Raw genomic sequence first — 23,070 nt, forward strand, 5'->3', positions numbered from 1 at the left:
AGCAGGGCGGCCGCCCCAACCCCAGGGCCGACTGATGATTCTCACGTCAGGAAGGTGATAAGGCGGGCCATGCAGAAGATGACCCCAGGGGATGATGTAGAAGCATTTCTGACTGTTTTTGAGAGGGTGGCTGATCGGGAGAGACTTCCACCAGCACAGTGGGCAGAGGTTCTGGCGCCATATTTATCGGGTGAACCCCAGAAGGCGTATTTTGACTTGCACTGCAAGATGCTAAGGAGTATCCCAAACTAAAGACAGAGATCTTAGCACGTCTGGGAGTAAATATGGCGGTGAGAGCCCAACGAGTTCATCACTGGGCGTATGCTAGCGACAAACCCCCTCACTCGCAGATGTTTGACCTCCTGCATCTTGTTCAGAAGTGGCTACGACCGGAGTCCTCCACTCCGGCCCAGATGGTTGAGCGGGTGGTGATTGACAGATTCATGCATTCCCTTCCCAAGCAAGTACAGACCTGGGTTGCCCAGGGTGATCCCCAGAACGCAGGTGACTTCATCGGCCTGGTAGAGAGGTGCCAGGTAGTTGAGAGATCTCTTGGGAAACTGGATGCAGTCACTTCTCCCTACTGGGATACCCAAAAGGGGGAGAGTTCAGCACGGAAGGGGTCTAGAGCCACCACTGGGGGACGTCCCACTCCCACTGAATGTGCCGTTAGAACGGTTGATAAAGATATAGTTTGTTGGCGGTGTCACAACCCTGGACATGTAGCCGCCAGGTGTCAAATATCCCCTGAGCCCATGGACTGCAGTCTAGGCAGACGGGTCTCATATTATGCCTATCCAGCCTGTAGCGTGGACTGTCGACCCGGTGAGGGGCCACAGGCGTGTGCAGTGTCCATTAATGGAGTAAAAGTGCTTGGGCTGTTGGACTCTGGGAGTCTAGTGACCTTGATCAGAGCAACCCTTCCCCACCAGTTGATCCCTTCCAAAACCCTGGGCGTTCGGTGCATCCATGGTGACGCCAAGGACTATTCCGTGGCCACAGTGACAGTGGGGACAGACTGTGGTGCCCAGTCCCATGAAGTCGGGGTAGTGAAGAACCTGATACATCCTGTCATATTGGGCCGTGATTTTTCCTTATTCTGGGACTTGTGGGGGAAGGGAACTGGACTAAGTAGCATGGGGAAAAGCCAGGTGCTTGAAGAAGAACCCCCGACGAAGTCTCAGATGGAGGAGTTCCCACTGTGCTTCCTTGTGGGTGATGAGGGTGAGACGGTGACAGAGGAGGCCGACCTCCCTGCGTTAGATATGTCCAGAGAGAACTTTGGGACTGCTCAAGTTCGAGACCTGACCTTAAAAGGGGCGTTCGACCAGGTTACTGTATGTAATGGGGTTGCCCAAGAGCCGGGGGCCGACACCAGATTCCCCCACTTTGCAGTGCAGGGGGAGTTGCTATATCGGGTGGCCAAACTGAGGGGCGGTGAGATAGTGGAACAGCTGTTAGTGCCGGGGCCATACAGACGACGGGTGCTAGATATGGCCCATTCACATGTTCTGAGGGGACACCTAGGGGTCGAGAAAACTCAGGAGAGGATACTGAGAAGGTTTTATTGGCCAGGGTGTTATTGAGAAGTTCAAAACTATTGTAGGTCCTGCCCCACCTGCCAAATAACCGCTCCCTCCTCCCACTTCCGTAGCCCCTTAGTCCCACTACCTGTGATAGAGGTTCCCTTTGAGAGGATTGCCATGGACCTCGTGGACCCCTTAGTTAAATCAGCTCAGGGCCACCAATATATCCTGGTCGTCATGGACTATGCGACCCGGTACCCTGAAAAGGAACTCGTCCAGTAAAAGTATAGCCCGAGAGCTGGTCCATATTTTAGCTCGGACAGGTCTGCCAAAAGAGATTCTGACAGACCAAGGAACCACCTTCATGAGCTAGGTGATGAAGGAGCTTTGCAGAGTCCTTCAGATAACTCAGCTTCGGACCTCGGTTTATCATCCATAGACGGACGGCCTAGTGGAACACTTCAACAAGACCTTAAAGGCGATGCTCAAGAAGGTCGTTGAAAAGGATGGGCGAGACTGGGACTACCTGCTCCCATTTCTGCTTTTCTCGGTCAGAGAAGTTCTTCAAGCCTCCACTGGCTTCTCTCCATTTGAGCTCTTATATGGGCGGCATCCAAGAGGTCTCCTAGACATCGCCAAGGAAACTTGGGAGGCTGAAATCACGCCACACCGGAGTATCATCGAACATGTTGCCCAGTTACAGGAGAGAATGTCAAAGGTGATGCCCATCGTGAAGGAACATCTCCTCCAGGCGCAGGAAGCCCAGGCGAGGGTCTATAACCCGTCAGCGAGACTAAGACAGTTCCAGCCCGGAGACCGTGTTTTGGTGCTGATCCCTACCGTCGAGAGCAAGTTCCTCGCCAAATGGCAAGGTCCATACGAGGTGGTGGAGAAAGTCAGCGAGGTTAATTATAACGTCCACCAGCCTGGCCGAAGAAAGCCGCATCAAATATATCATTGAAATTTGCTCAAGCCGTGGCGGGACCGTGAACCTGTGGAAACTCCTTGCCTGGGAGCCGCACCAGAAGGCAAGGTGGAGGAGGTCACTATTGCAGAGACTCTATCACCGGCCCAGAAGCAACAGTGTCGAGAATTACTACAGCGGAATCGGGAGCTGTTCTCAGAGTTGCCGGGCATACTCAAGTGGTAGAGCATGACGTGCTGACAGAGCCGCACGTACGAGAGAATCTGAAGCCGTATCGGATTCCGGAAGCACGCCGGGAGGTGATCTCAGCTGAAGTGAAAAGGATGTTAGACCTCGGGGTAATGGAGGAGTCAAAGAGTGGGTGGTCGAGCCCAATCGTCCTCGTGCTGAAACCCAATGGAGAGTGGATGGTTTTGTAATGACTACCGCCGGCTGAATGAGGTATCCAAGTGTGACACATACCCGATGCCCCGTGTCGACGAACTCATCGAGAGGCTTGGACCAGGGAGGTACATCACCACTCTTGACCTGACGAAGGGCTACTGGCAGATCCCCATGTCCCAGATGGCTAAGGAGAAGACGGCTTTCTCAACACCTGATGGGTGTTTTCAATACACGCGGATGCCGTTCGGACTACAGGGGGCCCCAGCCACGTTCCAGAGGGCTATGGATCGGATCCTAGCCCCACATAAGAAGTATGCCGCAGCCTACATCGACGACATTGTGGTCTTAAGCCCAGACTGGGCTAGTCACCTACCTAAACTACAGGCCGTTCTGGAGGCGCTAAGGAAGGCAGGATTTACCATAAATCCGAGAAAGTGTGCCCTCGGAAAAGAGGAGACCAAGTACTTGGGCTATGTTGTTGGGAGAGGCGAAATAAAGCCGCAAATCAAGAAAGTGGAGGCAATTCAAACCTGGCCGCAACCGCTCTCGAAGAAGCAGGTGAGAGCATTCCTGGGAATGGTGGGATACTATTGGCGGTTTATCCCGAATTTCGCCATGATTGCCGCGCCAGTAACGGATCTTCTAAAAGGCACCAAAACAACCATGGTGAAATGGACGGAAGAAACGGAGACCGCGTTTCAACAGTTGAAGCTAACACTGTGCAAGCAGCCGGTACTGGTTGCGCCAGGCTTCAAGAAAGAATTTGTGGTCCAGACAGACGCTTCAGAGGTTGGTCTAGGAGCCGTACTCTCCCAAGAGATAAATGGGGAAGAACATCCCATTCTCTATCTAAGCCGAAAGCTGTCCTCCTGCGAGAAGAACTACGCCATAGTAGAGAAAGAGTGTTTAGCCATAAAATGGGCCGTGGATACACTGAAATATTACCTACTAGGCCGGAAGTTTAAATTAGAGGGGTAAAAATGCCAGGGTAACTAGATGGTTCCTAGAGCTTCAAGATTTTAACTTTCACATGGAGCATAGGCCCGGGAAGTTACATGGGAATGCAGATGCCCTCTCTAGGATTCCCTGCCTGGTGTCAGAAGGTGCCCAAACCCCCGGCTTTGGGCAGAGGGGGGGAATATGTGACAGTGTCACTGGTTTATATGTGAGGGGAGGTATGTGTCACTCAGGATGCTCTCCTGTGTGAACTAAGACCTACTTTATTTTTCTGCCAGCGTGTTATATGCTGGTTGGTTTACTCTGTTAAAGGGTGTGCGGTTTTATGGGAATGGCAAAGAGGGTGGGACGCCATTCCCCCTACCTCCCCTCAGGGTGTGGCTGAGCAATGTGTAACAAGCTCAGTCCTTTTTTTTTTCCTGCTGAGTGTGGTCTGGAGAGGGAAGTCTCCAGACAGTATTGTGGAAGCTGCAGAGCATGTTACCTGGACGTTACCTGTGCAGTTTATGCTACCGAGAGAGGGCGGAACCCGCTCACCTATGGACTGAGCTATACTTTGTTTTGTTTTCCCGTTTAACCCAGGGGGTCTTGTTTATTTTTCCTGCGGAACCCTGCATGAGTTTATGCCAGATAATAAACCAGCAGAAAGGTAACCTGAGAACGTGTGTCCTGAGTCTGCCTCCGGGAGAGCCGAGCGAGTAGTCTTGCCATAATACATAAATATATAGTACAGACCAAAACTTTGGACACACCTTCTCATTTAAAGATTTTTCTGCATTTTCATGACTTTGAAAATTGTACATTCACATTTAAGGCATCAAAACTATGAATCAACACATGTGGAATTATATACTTAACAAAAAAGTGTGAAACAACTGAAAATATGTCTTATATTCTAGGTTCTTCAAAGTAGCCACCTTTTGCTTTGATGACTGCTTTGCACACTCTTGGCATTCTCTTGATGAGCTTCAAGAGGTAGTCACCGGAAATAGTTTTTACTTCCCAGGTGTGCCCTGTCAGCTTTAATAAGTGGGATTTCTTGCCTTATAAATGGGGTTGGGACCATCAGTTGTGTTGTGCAGACCAGGTCAATGCCACACAGAGTTCTAGCAGCAGACACATCTCTTCAACAACTGTTAAGAGGAGACTTTGTGCAGCAGGCCTTCATGGTAAAATAGCTGCTAGGAAACCAGTGCTAAGGACAGGCAACAAGCAGAAGAGATTTGTTTGGGCTAAAGAACACAAGGAATGGACATTAGACCAGTGGAAATCTGTGCTTTAGTCTGATGAGTCCAAATTTGAGATCTTTGGTTCCAACCACCGTGTCTTTGTGCGACGCAGAATAGGTGAACGGATGGACTCTACATGCCTGGTTCCCACCGTGAAGCATGGAGGAGGAGTTGTGATGGTGTGGGGGTGCTTTGCTGGTGACACTGTTGGGGATTTATTCAAAATTGAAGGCATACTGAACCAGCATGACTACCACAGCATCTTGCAGCGGCATGCTATTCCATCCGGTTTGCATTTAGTTGGACCATCATTTATTTTTCAACAGGACAATGACCCCAAACACACCTCCAGGCAGTGTAAGGGCTATTTGACCAAGAAGTAGAGTGATGGGGTTCTACGCCAGATGACCTGGGCTCCACAGTCATGAGACCTGAACCCAATCGAGATGGTTTGGGGTAAGCTGGACCGCAGAGTGAAGGCAAAAGGGCCAACAAGTGCTATGCTTCTCTGGGAACTCCTTCAAGATTGTTGGAAGACCATTTCCGGTGACTACTCTTCCAAGAGTGTGCAAAGCAGTCATCAAAGCAAAAGGTGGCTACTTTGAAGAACCTAGAATATAAGACATATTTTCAGTTGTTTCACACTTTTTTGTTAAGTATATAATTCCACATGTGTTAATTCATAGTTTTGATGCCTTCAGTGTGAATGTACAATTCTGATAGTCATAAAAATACAGAAAAATCTTTAAATGAGAAGGTGTGTCCAAACTTTTGGCCTGTACTGTATATTATATTTACACACATGCATATAGCTCATAGTTGCCATCTTTCCTATAAACTACATTTCTCAGTATGCCTTAATTACTACATAGAACTGAGAGCCTACTGAAAGTTAAAGGAAGCTTGAAGAAAACTGGTTAATAAGCAGCCTGATGTCAGTGTAGTCAAGCTGGCAACAAACCATTTTAACAATGTGAAGTATCTACTTGCAATAACAAGGTAGGATACACATACCAAAGAAAAAAAAAACCTTTTACAGTAGAAGGCAATCTTGGTACACTTGCAATCTCCTATCAAAGTCATTTTGTATTTCTCGCACAAAGCCGCTTTAGTTATCAAACATAACCTTACCTTCATGTGTGATTTCAGATTGTCCTTGCGGGCACAACGAAATGGACATAGTGGACACTGATGGCTTTTTAAACCCGTGTGAATCACCATGTGTCTTTTCCAATAACTTTTCCGCTTTATTACTAGTCCACAGATGGGGCATTGGAAAGGCTTGCCGACTTCTTCTTCTGGAACTTTCACATTAAATTAGAAAGAAAAATCAAAAAAGTTCATTTTAGGAGATATGTTGGCATGTAAGAATAAAATCAGAGTCGTGTTATAAATTCATGTTTTCAGAAACAAACCAATGTGTCTAAAAATGTCAGTTTTATGCAATAAATACATATACACGTCCAGGACTTCTGGCCTAACAATTGCTCTCCTATATACTGCAGTCCCTTTATGGCTGAGGAATTGGTGTAGGAAGACTTACAGAAGGAAGTAAGCTAGAGACCCCAATATAAAGTCACCGTGTAAAACAATGTGCAACTCTACTAAAGGAGCCTTAGATCATGGCTAGGAGCAGCCATTCCAGACAAGGGACAATTGATATACAATGGAGATTTTGCTCAGTACAGGGTAGGGTTCTGGCTAGTTGGATGAGATGCATTCGATACAGCTTTTGGAAATTACTGTTTTTTCTTGTAGAAATATCCCTAGTCATATTTTCAAGACTCTTTAAAGGGTTAGACACCAACCTATAGGTGACACAGAGAGACAGTTCTCACCTTCCCCAATATAGCGTTACCAGTAAGACTTGCAATACCAACTGGATCTCTGCAAGTAAAATCAGTATCTGCTAAGCACTATGACAAGAGCATCTCGCCCAGCAAATAAGAGCGGACTCTACACCAACAAAACCTGTGAAATGTCTACAGATAGGCGTCTCTAGTTTGGTAAATATCTAAAATCTATTCAAGGCTTTATAATGGACTGTGCATTAACTTACAGGGTGGCTACAAAGAACTAAAAATGGTCCCTCCTTCTAAATGTTCCCCAGAATCTGGTTCCTCCTTTTCATCTGTCTCCACATCCTCCATGCACCCTATAGCGCTATACAGATATTGACTGATGACCGGATCATGCAGCTTTATTTGAAATGTCCTTTTTATTATAATGATGGCTGGACTGTACATAACAAGCATGCTCTACCTATTCTGTCCCCCCTATTTCCTTATAGATTATAAATTTGTGAGCAGGGCCCTCACGCCTCCTGTAACTGGTGAAATGTGATACATTATATTGTTTTTATTGTCTGTACATGTCCCCGCTTAATTGTAAAGAGCTGTGGAATATGTTGGCGCTATAGAAATAAAATTATTATTATCAGGCTATGTGCAGAAATGATCAGGATTTTTCCTGAGCGTTTCTGCATCTCCCTGGCAGAAAAAACGAATGCGGATTGTACATGTGGATTGTACATGTGGATTGTACATGCGGATTGTACATGTGGATTGTACATGTGGATTGTACATGCGGATTGTACATGCTGATTGTACATGCTGATTGTACATGTGGATTGTACATGTGGATTGTACATGCGTTTTTCCTGCCAGGGACAAGCGGAAGTGAAGCGTTCTTCACATGCAGGGTTGACAAGCGCTTTCCAATCGATTTTAGCATCACTTGGAAAGTGCTTGACAACTTGGTCACACTATATAAATCCATGCAAACAGCATGGATTTATATAGTGTGACCGAAAGAATGGTAAAAAATAAAAAATAAATCTATACTTACCTTTTGATGTCCCCCGGTGTCCTTGTCTTGTCTTGCCGGCAGCTCACAGTAGACTAAAGGACCTGCCGACGTCAGCGATCGCGTGACCCGTCACATGACTAAATGACGTGACCGCAGGTCCCTTTGGTCTACCGCGACCTGCCGGCAAGCCGAGACAAGGACACCGGGGGCCATCAGAAGGTAAATATAATATTTATTTTTTATTTTATCCTTTTTTTAACAGGTACTATGGTACCCGGGTCAGGAGGAGAGTCTCCTGTCCTCCACACCCGGGTACCATCCACACATTAAAACGCATGGATTCCGCATGTACAGATGCAGTGATGTGTAATCCATGTGTTCCAATGCAAGTCAATGGCGGCGAAAACGCAGCGCTTCCGTAAAATAATTGGTAATGCTGTGGATTTTTCCGCAATGATAATCTGCAATGGAAATTTCCGCAGCATGTGCACAGCACATGCGGATTATCATTGGGGAACATGGCGGACCTTCTACCGTGCGTTTTTTAAGCGTTTCTGCAGCGGAATTGCCGCTGCGGAAACACTTAAAAAACGCATAGTGGGCATGCAGCATCTATTGGGAAAGCATTCATACAATAGTAATTACTAAAAAATAAGTTTTTTCCAACGCTGTCGATGATGTGTTCTATCACATATCCACTATTATACTTCACAAGCCCCTACCAGTGTAAAATAATGAATACAAATACAGAAAATATTTAAGCTGTAATTACTGATTAAAATTCCACTAGATTATTAGCTGTTCCCACAAAAATTGCTAAAAGAATATACAGAAGACAGGTATAAGAAGAATTGGTAATGCTGAATTTCAACCAGGTCTTTTGTGACTGCAGGCGACAGAGGTAGCCATACAAATTAGATGGCTGAATGAAGGTGCGTTTGACAGCTACCAGCTACAGTATGTCTCCTTATCCCCCCATACAAATGTAGACTCATCACAGCAGTTCCTGGTTCTTCAGTCCTCCCGCCCCGACCCCTTGTGTTGGGGGGCAGTTGGAATGCAGATGGTCAGGTGGTTCTGCCTAACACCACAGCTCCATACACTATGTTGTGGCTGTTCTTGGGTACTGCAGTTCAGATCACATTCACTTCAACGGGAGCTGAAAATGTCCACTATGGAGCTGTGGTATTCCAGCTCTGTACATTGTCAGCCTCTGATGGCCACAACTTCAAGCTTTAGCTGAGAAGGGTTCTGAATGTCAGAACACCACCAATCTGATATTAATGACGTATTCTAAACCTGTTTAAAGGAAATCTATCAGTAAGATCAACCCCCCAAAATTGCATATATGAGCATGGAGTTTTTAGAATATGGTTTTATATTTCAATCTGATGCTGCATTCCTCATTAGCAGACTAATTCATATGCAAACAAGGTGTTAAGTGCTCTGGGTCTGACCGTGCACTTCCTGGGCCTCTGCCTTCTAGGGTTGTTTCCCCACCCAGCACTAGCCTATTCAACTTGATTGATCGCTCACTATCTGATTTAATTGCCCAGTGCCTGACGACACATGCAGTGTGATATTAATCAAGCTAAAGAAGCTGACGCTAGGCAGAAAAACGACCTGAGGAGGCAGAGGCTGGACAAGTGCTCCGTCACGCCCAGAACACTTAGAGCCTCATTTGCATGTGAATTTAAACGCATATTGCTTGGGAATGCAGCAACAGTTAGGAGACATAAAGGTGTAAAAGGATGTACATTTCAAAGACCTATATGCTCATATATGCAGTTTGAGGTGGGGTAAAGAGTTTATCTTACTGACATATTCCTACCTAATTTATGACAGCTAATAAAACCAGTGAAAGCACGTTGGAGAAACCAACGGCATCACCAATATTAGTTTATCATCAAAATGTGCAACCTATACACAACAGATACCTTATTCTAGAAACACGCCATTCAAGTCACTAAATTTATGTAGTGATGAACGGATACCGTCAACATATGGGGCCCAGAGCCTCGTAAATAGAATATTGCTGACATTAGCCAATGATTATATGTGGAAAAACTGGAAGGAAATTATGTATTTCATGCCGACATGTGGGACGGGCGGCACAAACATCCATTTTACAGGCAAAGTATAATAATGGTTGTCATCGTCAGAAAAAAAATTTCAGACTGCATCTTCTCTTTGACAGGATAATGTGTCCTCAGGTAACCTCACAATACACGGAAGATTCGGCTGAATAATTCATACACGAGGGCATTTATGTATGTACAGACGCTGGCTACAAGACACCACACTAACACATCGGTGGCGGATAACACATGACTCTGTGGTAAAGTCCTGCCGAATTTATGCCCCGCATAGTACCACCATATTGCCACAGAAGTAAGAAACAATATGTGTTCCCAATTATTAATATATCACGTTCACAGTGTATACAGAGTTGGGTCCACGAGTACTTGGACTTTGACAACATTTTCATGATTTCGGCCAATTTACACCGGTACAATGGATGTGAAACAAAGACATCGATATATGATTGAAGTGTCAATTTCAGTTTTAAGAGGTTTCACAAAAATATTGCATTAAAGGGGTTTTTCTCGTCTACGTTTTTGTACAAATTCACGCTGGCCATAATAAAAATAATGAAATCATCGAATACACCACCTCCTAGGATCCAGCACTGTTTCTCTGCAGCTGTTCTGGTGATTGTGTGTAGAGCAGTGACAGCACATCTACAGCGGTGCAGCCAATCACTGAGCTCAGCGGCTCTGCTGATGGAAACGGCACGAGCTGCACTCAGTGATTGGCAAATGACAATTGTTTTTCCTAAAAACAATTGTACAAATTTATTGCCAGGTCGTACAACTGATATAGTGGTCAGTAATACTGTTATTCCTCATGTACTCACTGTTAACTGATGCAAAGTTTGTTGAAAGGATAATACTTCTTACAGTCTTCCTCTTCTGAGTAGCAGCTGTGAGATGCTTGGAAGACGCACACCTAGTAAACATCTAGTCTAGAGGAGGAGCTTTACTACTAAGAATTTGCAACACATTTTCACTTTCAGTTTCATACATTGTAAGTAGGGGGGTTGGGGCAGCATGAGGTTAACCAAGTATAAGATTAGATAAGGGCAGTGGAGAACAGTGACACACAAGGAGTAAGAAATGTCTCTATCTCCAGCAGAACTGCTTATCACTGTTGTTCATAGTTTGATAGAACATATATATTTGAGTAACATTTATAAAATTCATATGAAAGTTCAATTATGAAATATTAATACATTTTTTTTAAAGCTTGAGTCGGAGTCGGTACATTTCTACCGACTCCGACTCCAACCAAAACTAACTGACTCAGACTCCATGACTCCGACTCCACAGCCCTGTTGGCTGCACCGCTGTGGATGTGACTGCTGTACCCCACACACAATCACTGGAGCCAGCGCTGGACCCAGTAAGGGTACGTTCCAGCTGATTTTGTTATTTTTATCACATAAAGCATGAATTTGTACAAAAACTTGAAAGGGTAAAATCACTTTAATGGTTTTTCTGAATTAAAGGCTTTTTTACATAGTCCCTCCATTTTCATAGACTTAAAAGTAATTGGACAAACTAACAGTTATACATATAATCATTAATATTAATATTTTGGGGCAAATACTTTCCAGTCAATGACTGACTAAAGTCTGCAACACATCACCAAATACTGGGTTTCCTTCCTTGAGTGGCCTTGCCAGGTATGTACTATAGACAATGTCAGATGCTGCTTGTTAAGCCATGTTCCCATGTGCCAAAACACATTTTTTCCACAGATGTCCACAACAAGATATCCAATAGCAATGTGTTCTGTTTATTGTGGGGGGTTTTTAATACATTTTTGATGGGGATTTGACAAGTTTTTTTTAATGCACGCTTAAAAATCTGTTTTTCAGACTCACATAGTAGTCTATAAAAACATAAAGCATGAAAAATAAAGCAGTGGAAAAAAACAATGAGTTTATTCTACGTTGGAACAGGGCCTAAAAATATGCTTACATGATGTGGTGGTCGCACTGAGGTTTTCTGCAGCGATTTTCTGAAATCACAACAGAACAGCGCCTTTTTTTCTCATGATTTTTGAATATTGTGGCAAAAAAAGCAGCATGATTACATGGTCAAAAATGATGTTGAGTAGACCGAACTTTTAAATTCCTATTTTGCATCTGTGTTCTCTAAGAAAGCAAATGTAACATCAACTGATCTTCACTGTACTATCGAAGGAATAAAAGAATCCACACTATCGATAAACAGAGAGATGTGAGGGAATACTTAGCTAATTTAAATGAATTTAAATCTTCTGGTCAAGATGACATTACATCCTAGGGTACTGAAAGAGGAAGCAGAGGAAATTGCAGAAGCACTAGCTAGAATCTTTGAAAAATCCCAGAGAACAGAAGTCCCAGAAGATTGGAGAAGGGCAAATGTTGTCCCCATTTTCAAAAAAGGAAAGACGAAGGAGCCAGGAAATTACAGGCCAGTGAGCCTTACTTCTATATCAGGAAAGATCTTTAAACAAATTATTAAACAGTATGTATATAAGTACTTGAATAAGAATACAGTAATTAACCAGAGCCAGCGTGGGTTTGTAGCAAACAAGTGATGCCAGACTAATCTAATTTCCTTCTATGATGGAATCACTGACTGGGTGGATCAAGGAAATGCGGTAGATATAGTATATATTGACTTCAGCATAGCATTTCATAAAGTATCTCATACTATCCTTATTGAAAAAATTAACAAGTATGGGATTGAAAATGCTACGGTTAGGTGGGTTCATAGGTGGGTTCATTACCAAAGAGTGGTAATAAATGGTTGCACATCCAACTGGAAGAGTGTTTCAAGTGGGGTACCACAAGGCTCTGTCCTCTGTCTGTTCAACAATTTTATAAATGATCTAGATAAGTTAACTGAAGGTAAACTACCATAATCAAATTTGCAAAGGATGCAACGCTAGGAGGGATAGCTAACACTAGAGAAGACAGAGAAAGGATTCAGAAGGATCTAGATAAGTGTGAACAATGGGCAGCAACTAATAAAATGGTTTTTAACATTGAGAAATGCAAGATTCTACATCTGGCCAAGAGAAACAAAAACTACATCTACTGAATGGGAGGAATAGAACTAAGCAACAGCACATGGGAAAAAGACTTGGGTGTACTAATAGATCACAGACTGAACATGAGTCAACAGTGTGATGCAGCAGCAAAAAAGGCAAACACAGTTCTGAGATGTATTAAGAGAAGCATAGAGTCTAGATCACATGAAGTAATTATCCTCCTCTACTCCTCCTTGGTCAGACCTTATCTGGAATACTGTGTCCAGTTCTGGCACCACATTTAAAAAAATACATTAAAAAACTGGAGCAAGTTCCGAGAAGAGCTACCAGGATGGTGAGCGGACTGCAAACTATGTCCTACAATGCACGGTTAAAGGATCTGGTAATGTTTAGCTTGCAAAAAAGAAGGCTAAGAGGAGACTTAATAGCTGTCTACAAATATCTGAAGGGACGTCACACAGTAGAGGGATCAGCTTTATTCTCATTTGCAGATGGAAACATGAGAAGCAATGGAATGAAACTGAAAGGGAGAAGATATAGATTAGATATTAGAAAAAACTTTTTGACAGTGAGGCTGTGTGCCCACGTAGCGTTTTTCAAGCGTTTATGCTGCGGAATTTCCGCAGCGGAACACTTGTTAAACGCTAGGTAATCCGCACCCCATGGTCCCCAAGGGGATTCCGCATGTTCTATGCACATGCTGCGGATTTTTCCGCAGCGCTTATGCTGCGTACAAAAATCCGCAGCATGTCATTTAATTTTGCGGAAGCGCAGCGGAACTCCCGCCATTGACTTGCATTGAGACGCATAGAAACCGCGACTGTACATTTGTACAAGCGGCTTCTATGCGTCTCTATGTGCGGATGGTACCCAGTTCTGGAGGAGAGGAGACTCTCATCCAGACCTGGGTACCATTGTACCTGTAAAAAAAGAATAAAATAACAAATAAAGTTTATATTCACCTGTCCGGCGGCTTGTCTCTGAATGCCGGCATCGCTTGAGGACCTGCGGTGACGTCACAGTCATGTGACCGCAGGCCCTTCACCGCTCTGTCTCGCGAGATGCCGGCAGCCAGGAACCAGACAGGAACGAGCGCCGCAGCACACGCCGGGGCCTCGGGGGTGAGTATAGCTTTATTTGTTTTAATTTATACGGTTCACACTGTATAAATCCATGCTGTTTGCATGGATTTATACAGTGTGACCTAGTTGTCAAGCACTTTCCAAGTGATGCTATCGCCTGGAAAGCGCTTGTCAATCTGCATGCAGAAACGCATGTGAATCCGCATGTGGATCCACATGTATTCTGCAGGAAAAACGCATGCACAATCTGCATGCGTTTTTTTCTGCCAGCGAGATGCAGAAATGCTGCAGAAATTTTCTGCTTCATTTCTGCATCGTGGGCACATAGCCTAAGGGTGATCAATGAGTGGCACAGGCTGCCACGAGAGGTGGTGCATTCTCCTTCAATGGAAGTCTTCAAACAGAGGCTGGACAGACATCTGTCTGAGATGGTTTAGTGAATCCTGCTTTGAGCAGGGGGTTGGACCAGATGACTCAGGAGGTCCCCTCCAACTCTAACATTCTATGTACTAAGGGTATGTGCACATGTTGAGTATTTGCACCAGATTTTCCTGCACCAAAAATCAGAGGGTTGGCAGGAAAAATGTTGTGTAAAATATGCACATTTTTGGATACATTTTAAGTGCATTTTTTATGCTTTTATAACTTGAATTTATTCCCCATTCATTTGAATGGATGCGAAACGCTGCAAAAACGATAGTTTACATGGTGCAGATTTAATAAAAATACTTTAATGGTTCAAATCCATAAGGAACAAATGAGCAGCATGTGCTGTGTTTTTACCCTTGAAAAACACAAGAAAATGCTGCAAAAAAGCCCTTAGTGAGCTTTTCTGCATTCAGTTTTTTCAGTAGAAATTTTAAATGTTTAAGTAGAGTGTGAGTGGTAATGCAGCTCAGCGATTTCCACTTCAATATAATTAAGCCCATAAATTTCCTTTAAAACCTGGAAACATATGCAGCACTTCTTGCATGTGCAGAATTCTTCAGAGCCTCCTAATATGCATTATGCAAGTTAACTGGGAAAATGTGCTAGGTAGAGTAGAGCAAAAAGATTTGCAGGACCCTGGTCGGACCAGACCCTGTGAACCAGCTCTAATTTGGAGAGATCCTCTGCGCCTCTTCGGATAAGTATATCATACATAGTGACGTCATCTTTGTGGAGTGACATCACATGGGGCCTGCTAATCAGAAAGGCGCCTGGGAAGCAGGGCAGGAAGGAGGACTTTTGCAGGGCTCTGGTCTGGCAGTCATGGACTACTGAGGAGACTGCTAGACTTGCAAAACTTTATTCTATTCTAGTTAATTAAGTTTTTTTTTTTTACTATAATTACTTATTATGGTGCAAAGGACAGTGAAGCATCAAGAAAGAGTAACCTTCTCATCAGAGTCCCAAATACACTGGTCTGGAGTTCATTCATCTCACCATGTGTCTAGTGCTCATATTTAGCAAGGCACCCTTGTTACAGACACATCTAATCTCTTCAAGCACTTCACAAGAACATGGACAAGCTGTCCGTTATGCAACTAAATAAAAGGCACAAGGGCACATGTAAGGAAAGGGGATATTTTGCTTGGTGCCTGCACTGGAAAGGTTACCTCTACAAGAGGTGTTGTGTTCTGCATACTAAATAAGCATGTGTGTTAATAAGGTACTGTCGCACTACAGAACTACAATGTTTTCCAACCTGACACTGGATAAAGTGCATGAACTTCGATGCAGCAGATACTACTGGACATAAGGCTTTATTCACATCTTTGTGGAAGGCTCAATTGGAAATGATGTTGCATTTAATAAGAAAAATAGTACTGCATACACCTTGGAGAAACCCAATGAAACCCCTTATAAGCTGATGCGGTCCGTCAGGCACTTTTGGTACAGCTCTAGCAGAGCGTTGAGGCTTGTAGAAGCCCTAACGCAGACGTGAACAGAGCCTTAGACTATGGCGCTTCAACTTACTATGTTGAAATTAACAAATAACAGCTGGGGTCTTGGGATAAAATTCCACCAAGGACAACATCTGCAAGGAGTTTGTATGTTCTCCCCGTGTTTGTGTGGGTTTCCTCTGGGTTCTCCGGTTTCCTCCCACATTCCAAAGACATAGTGATAGGGAATACAGATTGTGACCACCGATGGGGACAGTGATGTCTGTAAAGCGCTGTGGAATTAATGGCACTATATAAAATGAGTAAAATAACAGGGTAGGAGGGTAAAATGGACATCACATACCTAAATGAACCTTTTCTTGCTTTCGCAAATGTACTATCAATAACAAGAATCTATCAATGCAAAATGACAGCTAGAATCTTCTTAGCCCCATGTATTCTGCTTTTGTCAGATGAACTTGGGCCATTTCCAAGCTTTCATTTCTTTCCTGCAGTGGGTTGGGAGTTTGTCCACTGCCTGTTCTATAGATGGTACGCCTGAGCCTTGGCATCTTTTGCTTTCCAATACCCTATCCAAAATTTGGAATAAGTGATTGTGATGAAAGCCGGCCGGTAGGTGCAGCTCTCTGGCGCCCCCTTACCTCTCAGGTCAGTCAAGGTACTGCACCTAGAGAAAGTAGTGCCAGGAAGCTGCAACCAGCGCAGGGAACACGGTAGAGTGTTATCCCTTCAACGTCACTAAACCGTAACGTCACTACACAGCACAACCCGCTAGTGCCCTCTTAGCCTCAGGTCAGTCAGGGAACTGCACCTAGGATAAGCGGTCGCCAGAGAGACTGTCCTGTAACCTACTGGGTATCGGGGCCCTCTGTAGTGAGGGCGGTATATATATCTTCCTTGGCCGCGCCAGGAATATATATATATCTGAACCTCCGACCGTCACTACCAGCCTTCCCCAATCCCCAGTTGGTATGCTGCCACCAGTCCCTATTTTAGATATACGCCCAGTCCGTGAATGGGCCTATATCGGGTCAGGAACCAACCATGGGTAGCGTTTTTGGCTTGAGCCGAGCTCACACGGACGTGCGTTCGTTATGCAGAATAAAAGGCAGGCCCACAATTACTTGAGGTAATTGATTATAATAATACACTAGATACACGATATACAACTAAATATACACAGGTATAAGGTCAGGCTAAACTATACAACAATGGAATACAACACACAGAATCACCACAGCATATCAGTTACCGGTTTCTTGATTTTCTTGTGACGCAGGGAGAGGATTCTGCGGTCGCAGGCACGGTTCTTTGTTACAGGCTGAGGCCTACCACCGCATGGTCAAACTGCTCCTCCCCTTGGTGGCCTCAGCTGGTGCTCAGATGTTCAGCACCCCACTCTTGGGTCAAGACTGAGGGATCTCTTGTCTGTCCTGCTATCTTACCTGCCCCGTCCCGCCCACTGCTGGTGAGGTCAGCTGGCTCAGTCTCCACCCTCGGGTCTAACTTCGATCAGAAGCCCAAATTCTAAGGAACCCAATAACTTCTTCTGGGATGGTCTCATGATACCCCCAGGGGTTCCCATGGATTCGGGCCGCCGTAACCGACCTTTTGATATCAATTATGATACCATACGGTCCTCAGGAATGGCTCAGCGCTATATCTTGGCTTCCAGAGCACGTACAAACGTCTACCGCGGAGGCTTGTGTGCGCAATGGCTCCGGGACGCCGTGATATTTTTTATTGGCCCATCCCACGCAACATGCGAGTACTATTCATGTTTCTATATCTTATGCCTCCATGCTTGTGACAGACAAAGAAACTAGTCCTATGGGACAAATGGTCAAAGTTACAGATGGACGAAGCACCCCCCCTGCTAGCTGTGTTTCCTCTCGAAGTCTTTGAAGCTCCTAGCATTCAAGTGTTAAGTAGGCCCTGGGGCTTCTTATCTCACAGGAGCCTGGATGGGGGGAAACTATCTAGTTGACGTTTTAACAGAAGGTCCCAAGGGTGGGGGCTGCTGAAGTGTGGCCATCCCTGGATATGATTTATCATTACCAAGATGGCGGCTACGGGTTCATCACACCTCCCCCTATACGAGGGCGCGAGGGGGTAGCACATTCCTGTGTTTCCCCGTGCGTCCTTCTGCACCCTCCCCTTGCCGGGATAACCCGTCAGCGTTACCGTGGTCACGGCCTCTTCTGTGGCGAATGGAGAAGTGGTACTGCTGGAGAGCGAGGCTCCAGCGTAGCAACCTGCCATTCGACCCAGAGACCGTGTGTAACCAGCTGAGGGGGTTGTGGTCCGTCTCCACGGTGAAATGGCTCCCGTACAAGTAGGGCTGCAGACGCTGCAGGGCCCATACAATTGCCAGGCATTCTTTTTCCACCGTGGAGTAAGCCACCTCCCGGGGCAGTAGCTTCTTGCTCAGGTACAAGACAGGATGTTCCTGGCCTGTCGTGTTGACCTGACTTGGCACAGCACCGAGGCCAAAGTCACTGGCGTCGGGTCTGTACCACAAACGGCCGATCGAAGTCGGCAGCTTGCAGTACAGGGGAGCTACTTAGGGCGGCCTTGAGTGCCCCGAAAGCTGTCTCGCAGGCGACTGTCCAGTCGACTGCGACGGGCAGCTTCTTCTTGGTGAGGTCCGTCAGGGGCTTGGCCAGGGTGCTATAGTGTGGGACGAACCTCCTATAGTACCCGGCGGTCCCCAAGAAGGACATCACCTGCTTTTTGGTCCTAGGAGTGGGCCAGGATGCGATGGCATCCACTTTCCCAGGTTCTGGCTTCAGAACCCCCCGCCTACCCGGTGACCCAGGTAGAGGACCTCACTCATGCCCAGCTGACACTTTTCCGGCTTGATGGTCAAGCCAGCCCGGTGGATCCGACCGAGCACCTGCCGCAGGTGCTCTAGGTGATCCTCCCAAGTGGGACTGAAGACTGCAATATCGTCCAAGTACGCAGCCGCGTACCCTTCAAGTCCCTCAAGCAGCGTATTGACCATCCGCTGAAAAGTGGCAGGGGCATTCTTCATGCTGAATGGCATCACTGTGGACTCGTACAGTCCAAAAGGGGTGATAAAGGCAGAGCGTTCCCTTGCCGCGGGGGTCAGAGGAATCTGCCAGTACCCCCGGCTCAGATCCATGATGGTCAGGTACTTAGCCCCGGCCATCCGATCGAGCAGGTCATCGATGCGTGGTATGGGGAACGCATCGGTGGCCGTTACAGCGTTGAGCCCCCGGTAGTCCACGCAGAACCGTGTAGTTCGGTCCTTTTTTGGAACGAGGACTACAGGCGAGGCCCACGCGCTGCTGGATGCCTGGATCACCCCCAGCTTCAGCATCTCGTCTATCTCTTGGCGCATGTTTCCCTGCACCTCGAAAGAGACCCGATATGCTGAACGCCGGATCGGCGGGTGATCGCCAGTGTCCACGTCGTGGACAGCCATCTCAGTCCTTCCGGGCAGGCTGCTGAACAGCCCCCGGAAGGGGTGCAGGGTGGTCCCCAGCTGGGACCGTTGGTCCTCCGTGAGCTGGTGGCCAACCCCCACATCCTCGATGGACCCACCCGCCTTGGCTTGGGTGAGCAGATCCAGGAGGGTTTCTACCTCTCCTTCCTCGGGAAGGTTGCACACTGGGTGGGCAGTCGCTTCCCGCTCATGATGAGCCTTCATCATGTTCACGTGGAAGGCCTTCCTCCTTCCACAGGCGTGATCCAGGGTGACCAGATAGGTGACGGCGTTGAGTTTCTGGTGCACGAAGTAGGGACCTTCCCAGGCTGCCTGAAGCTTGTTCTGTGGTACGGGGACCAGTACCCACACCTTTTGACCCACCTGGTAGGTCCTCTCACAAGCATTCTGGTCGTACCACCGCTTCTGGTCGGCCTGGGCCTGGGCCATATTGTCCTGCACCAGCTTTGCCAAGGCCATCATCCTGTCCCGGTGGCGCACGACATACTCGATGACCGACACCTCGGGGGTGGCCAAATCCCCTTCCCATGCTTCCTTCACCAGAGCCAGGGGGCCCCGTACCCGTTGCCCGTACAGGAGCTCAAAGGGGGAGAACCCCGTTGAGGCCTGCGGAACCTCCCGGTAAGCAAATAGGAGGTGTGGGAGGTAACGCTCCCAGTCTCTCCCGTGGGAGTCGACCAACATCTTAAGCATCTGCTTTAAGGTGCCATTGAACCGCTCACACAGGCCATTAGTCTGTGGGTGATACGGGCTGGCCACCAGATGTTGCACCTGCATTTGCTTACAGAAGGACTCCATCAGCCGCGACATGAACTGGGTCCCTCGGTCGGTGAGCATTTCCTGGGGGAAACCCACTCTGGAGAAGATCTCCAGTAAGGCGGTAGCCACCTTGTCGGCCCGAATGGACGACAAAGCTACCGCTTCCGGGTACCGGGTGGCATAGTCCACTACCGTGAGTATGAAGCATTTCCCGGAGTGGCTGGGAGTGGACAGAGGTCCAATAAGATCCACAGCGACCCTCGAGAAAGGCTCTTCGCTGATTGGCAGAGTTACCAGTGGGGCTTTGGGGCGCGGCCCCGCCTTCCCCACCCTCTGACAGGTGTCACACAAACGGCAGTAGGCACCCACCGCGGCTCCCATCCCAGGCCAGTAGAAACGCTGAGCTATCCTGGCCTTGGTTTTAGCGATCCCTAGGTGTCCGGCCATCGGAATCTCGTGTGCGATCCGCAACAATTCCGCCCTGAACGGATAGGGTACCACTAACTGTCGGTCCCTGGGCCACGCCTCCGGTGAACCCTGCTGGACCGTTACCCGGTACAGCTGTCCCTGGTCCCAGACCACACGCTCGCAGTCTGACTCCATGGGAGGCTGTGCCGCCTGTTCCTTGAGAGCTTTCAGGCTGTCGTCTGCTTCCAACGCAGCCTGAAATTCCTGACTTGATGTGGCCAGAATCGACGAAACTGCCACATCCTCCGTCAGCCCCTCCGGGCATGTCACCTGGCCGCTGTCTGACCCGGCAGACACTTGGTCAGAAGTGGGGAAGCCGTCGGACCTCTGCAAGGCTCCTTGGGCTCCGGCGCTCCCACTCCTGGTGACAGCGGCTATGACCGCTGTGACCGTGGGTAGTGCCCGCTTCCCCTCTGTTTCTGACCAAGCCGCCCGATCAGGCAGGCTTCCTAGGCCTTTGGACATCTCGGATGTGGGGAACTCCTGCCCTGGGGTCTTACCTGGCGGCTCCTCTCTTGGGACACCCCCACCCCCCATGGCCTGTTCCTCCCCCTGCAGTGGGCCTATACTCAGCAGCCTGGATACCCCTGGGAGCCCTACACTGCCGGTAGCTGCCCCCCTCTCCATCCCTGAGCTTCCCTCTACAGAATCCTGCCCGCCCCCTCCCTCACCGGAGGACAAGAGGTCACGGCACGCCGGCTGAGCACCTCTGCGGGCATCCCCACACTCCCCACCTGCTCTCACTAACCCTGTTTGTGTTGTGTCTGTGCAGGTGTTACCCTCAGGTTTCACTCCCTCCTCCTCAGCAGGACGCACACTACATACAACATGGTTGGCATTAGCAGCAGACAAACCAATACACTCTTGGGGGGCCGAACTTGGGGGTTCAGAGGGTACATACTGCGATACTAGACGCCCCAAGTCGGTCCCTAATAAAACATTTGCGGGAATATTTGGCGTTACTCCCACCTCCCGCATCCCCCTCCCAGCACCCCAGTCCAAATACACCATCGCAACGGGAAGTGCCGGCTCCACGCCTCCAACCCCGGAGACGGAAAGAGTCTTTCCTGGTACCAAGTCCTGGGGGGACACCACCTCAGGCCGTACCAGTGTTCGTTCAGCGCCAGTGTCCCGCAGTCCCATGACCGCAGAACGGCCTATGGTGACGGGTTGGATGTTGTCCAGGGACCTACCACCACCCCCTCCCACACACAAAACATTGGGCGCTCTCTGGGACTGGGATGGGGTCTTTTGGCGCTGGGGACACTCAGCCCTAAAGTGTCCTGGTTTGTTGCATAGATGACAACGTCTTACGTCTGGTCCTTGCCTGGAGAGGGCAACAGGGGGATACACCCCTTGTGTTCTAGGGGCCGGGGAAACAGGGGCATGATTGGGCTTACCCCCTCTCCAGGTGCTGCTGGCAGACTTCTTCAGCTCAGGCGCCCTGTTATTGGCATACTCGTCTGCCAGGGCGGCTGTAGCAGAAGCCCCTATTGGTTTTCGGTCACGGAGGAACTGTCGGAGGTCCTCTGGGCAGTTCCACAAGAACTGCTCCGTGACGAACAGTTCCTGGACCTCCTGGCGGGTAGTAAGCGCTAGACCCGAGGTCCAGTGCTCTGCGGCTCTCAACAGTGCCCGCATATGATCGGTCCAGGTGTCCTTGGGGCCACGCAGCAGGCTCCGGAACTTCTGGCGGTACGACTCGGGAGTGAGGTTGTACTGCCAGATCAGGGCCCGCTTGATGCAGTCGTAGTCCTGTACCTCCCCGGCAGGTAAGTCCCCCAAGGCATCCAGGGACTTACCCCTCAAACGGGGGGTCAGATATCTGGCCCACTGATCCCGGGCCAGATGGTGCTGAAGACAGGTCCTTTCAAATGCCACCAGAAAGGAGTCCAGGTCCCCATCCTTCTCCAGTAGAGGGAAGTCCTCAGCTTGGACTTTGGACGACTTGGTCTCCTGATGGGTTGGTTGCTCTAGCGGAAGCCCCCGCTGGGCCAGGTCCAGTTGGTGCTGGCGCTCCGCAGCTCGCTCTGCACGCTCCTCCTCCGCTGCCTTCTCTGATGCTGCCAGGAGGGTTTTGTAGACGGCATCGCCATGACACTGGAGACTTGCCATAGCCGCTTGTAGAAGGGCTTGTGATCTGGACAGGCTGGGCTGGGTAGGTGGTGGGCAGCCCACTGCGGGACCGTATACTGGGGACTGGCTCCCTGAGGTGCCCGGGCTGGACTCCTCCTCGCCATGCGTAACATTGTCCTCCCCTCCTGCCACACGGACCGTAGCATTAGCCTCCTGCAGGGTCTTGCTCCTGGTGCCGTCTGCCATCTTGGTAACCGACACCGCTGCAACCCTGAGTTTGCACACACCTTGTTATACTTTTAGCCTGACCGTCTAACGTTGGGCTGACCTTAAGACTCCAGCAGTAGAAGTTACCACTGGCAGTCTTTAGTGCCTGGGAGTAGGGGTCCCACAACACT

At 48.0% G+C, this 23,070-nt stretch overlaps 1 protein-coding gene across 3 annotated transcripts in view; it reads right to left on the reverse strand.

Moving 5' to 3' along the window:
- Nucleotides 1-23,070, reverse strand: part of ZNF827 (zinc finger protein 827) — a 260,321-nt gene that overhangs the window by 177,861 nt on the left and 59,390 nt on the right. For all 3 annotated transcript variants that reach the window (XM_073642498.1, XM_073642499.1, XM_073642500.1), the window contains exon 3: nt 6,153-6,325. In XM_073642498.1, the coding sequence (XP_073498599.1) occupies nt 6,153-6,325 (173 nt within the window). The remainder of the gene's footprint in view (nt 1-6,152; nt 6,326-23,070) is intronic.

This window comes from Phyllobates terribilis, unplaced genomic scaffold (assembly GCF_046119375.1).
Source record: "Phyllobates terribilis strain yellow unplaced genomic scaffold, ASM4611937v1 Scaffold_1__5_contigs__length_1240528914, whole genome shotgun sequence".
Classification (NCBI taxonomy): domain Eukaryota; kingdom Metazoa; phylum Chordata; class Amphibia; order Anura; family Dendrobatidae; genus Phyllobates; species Phyllobates terribilis.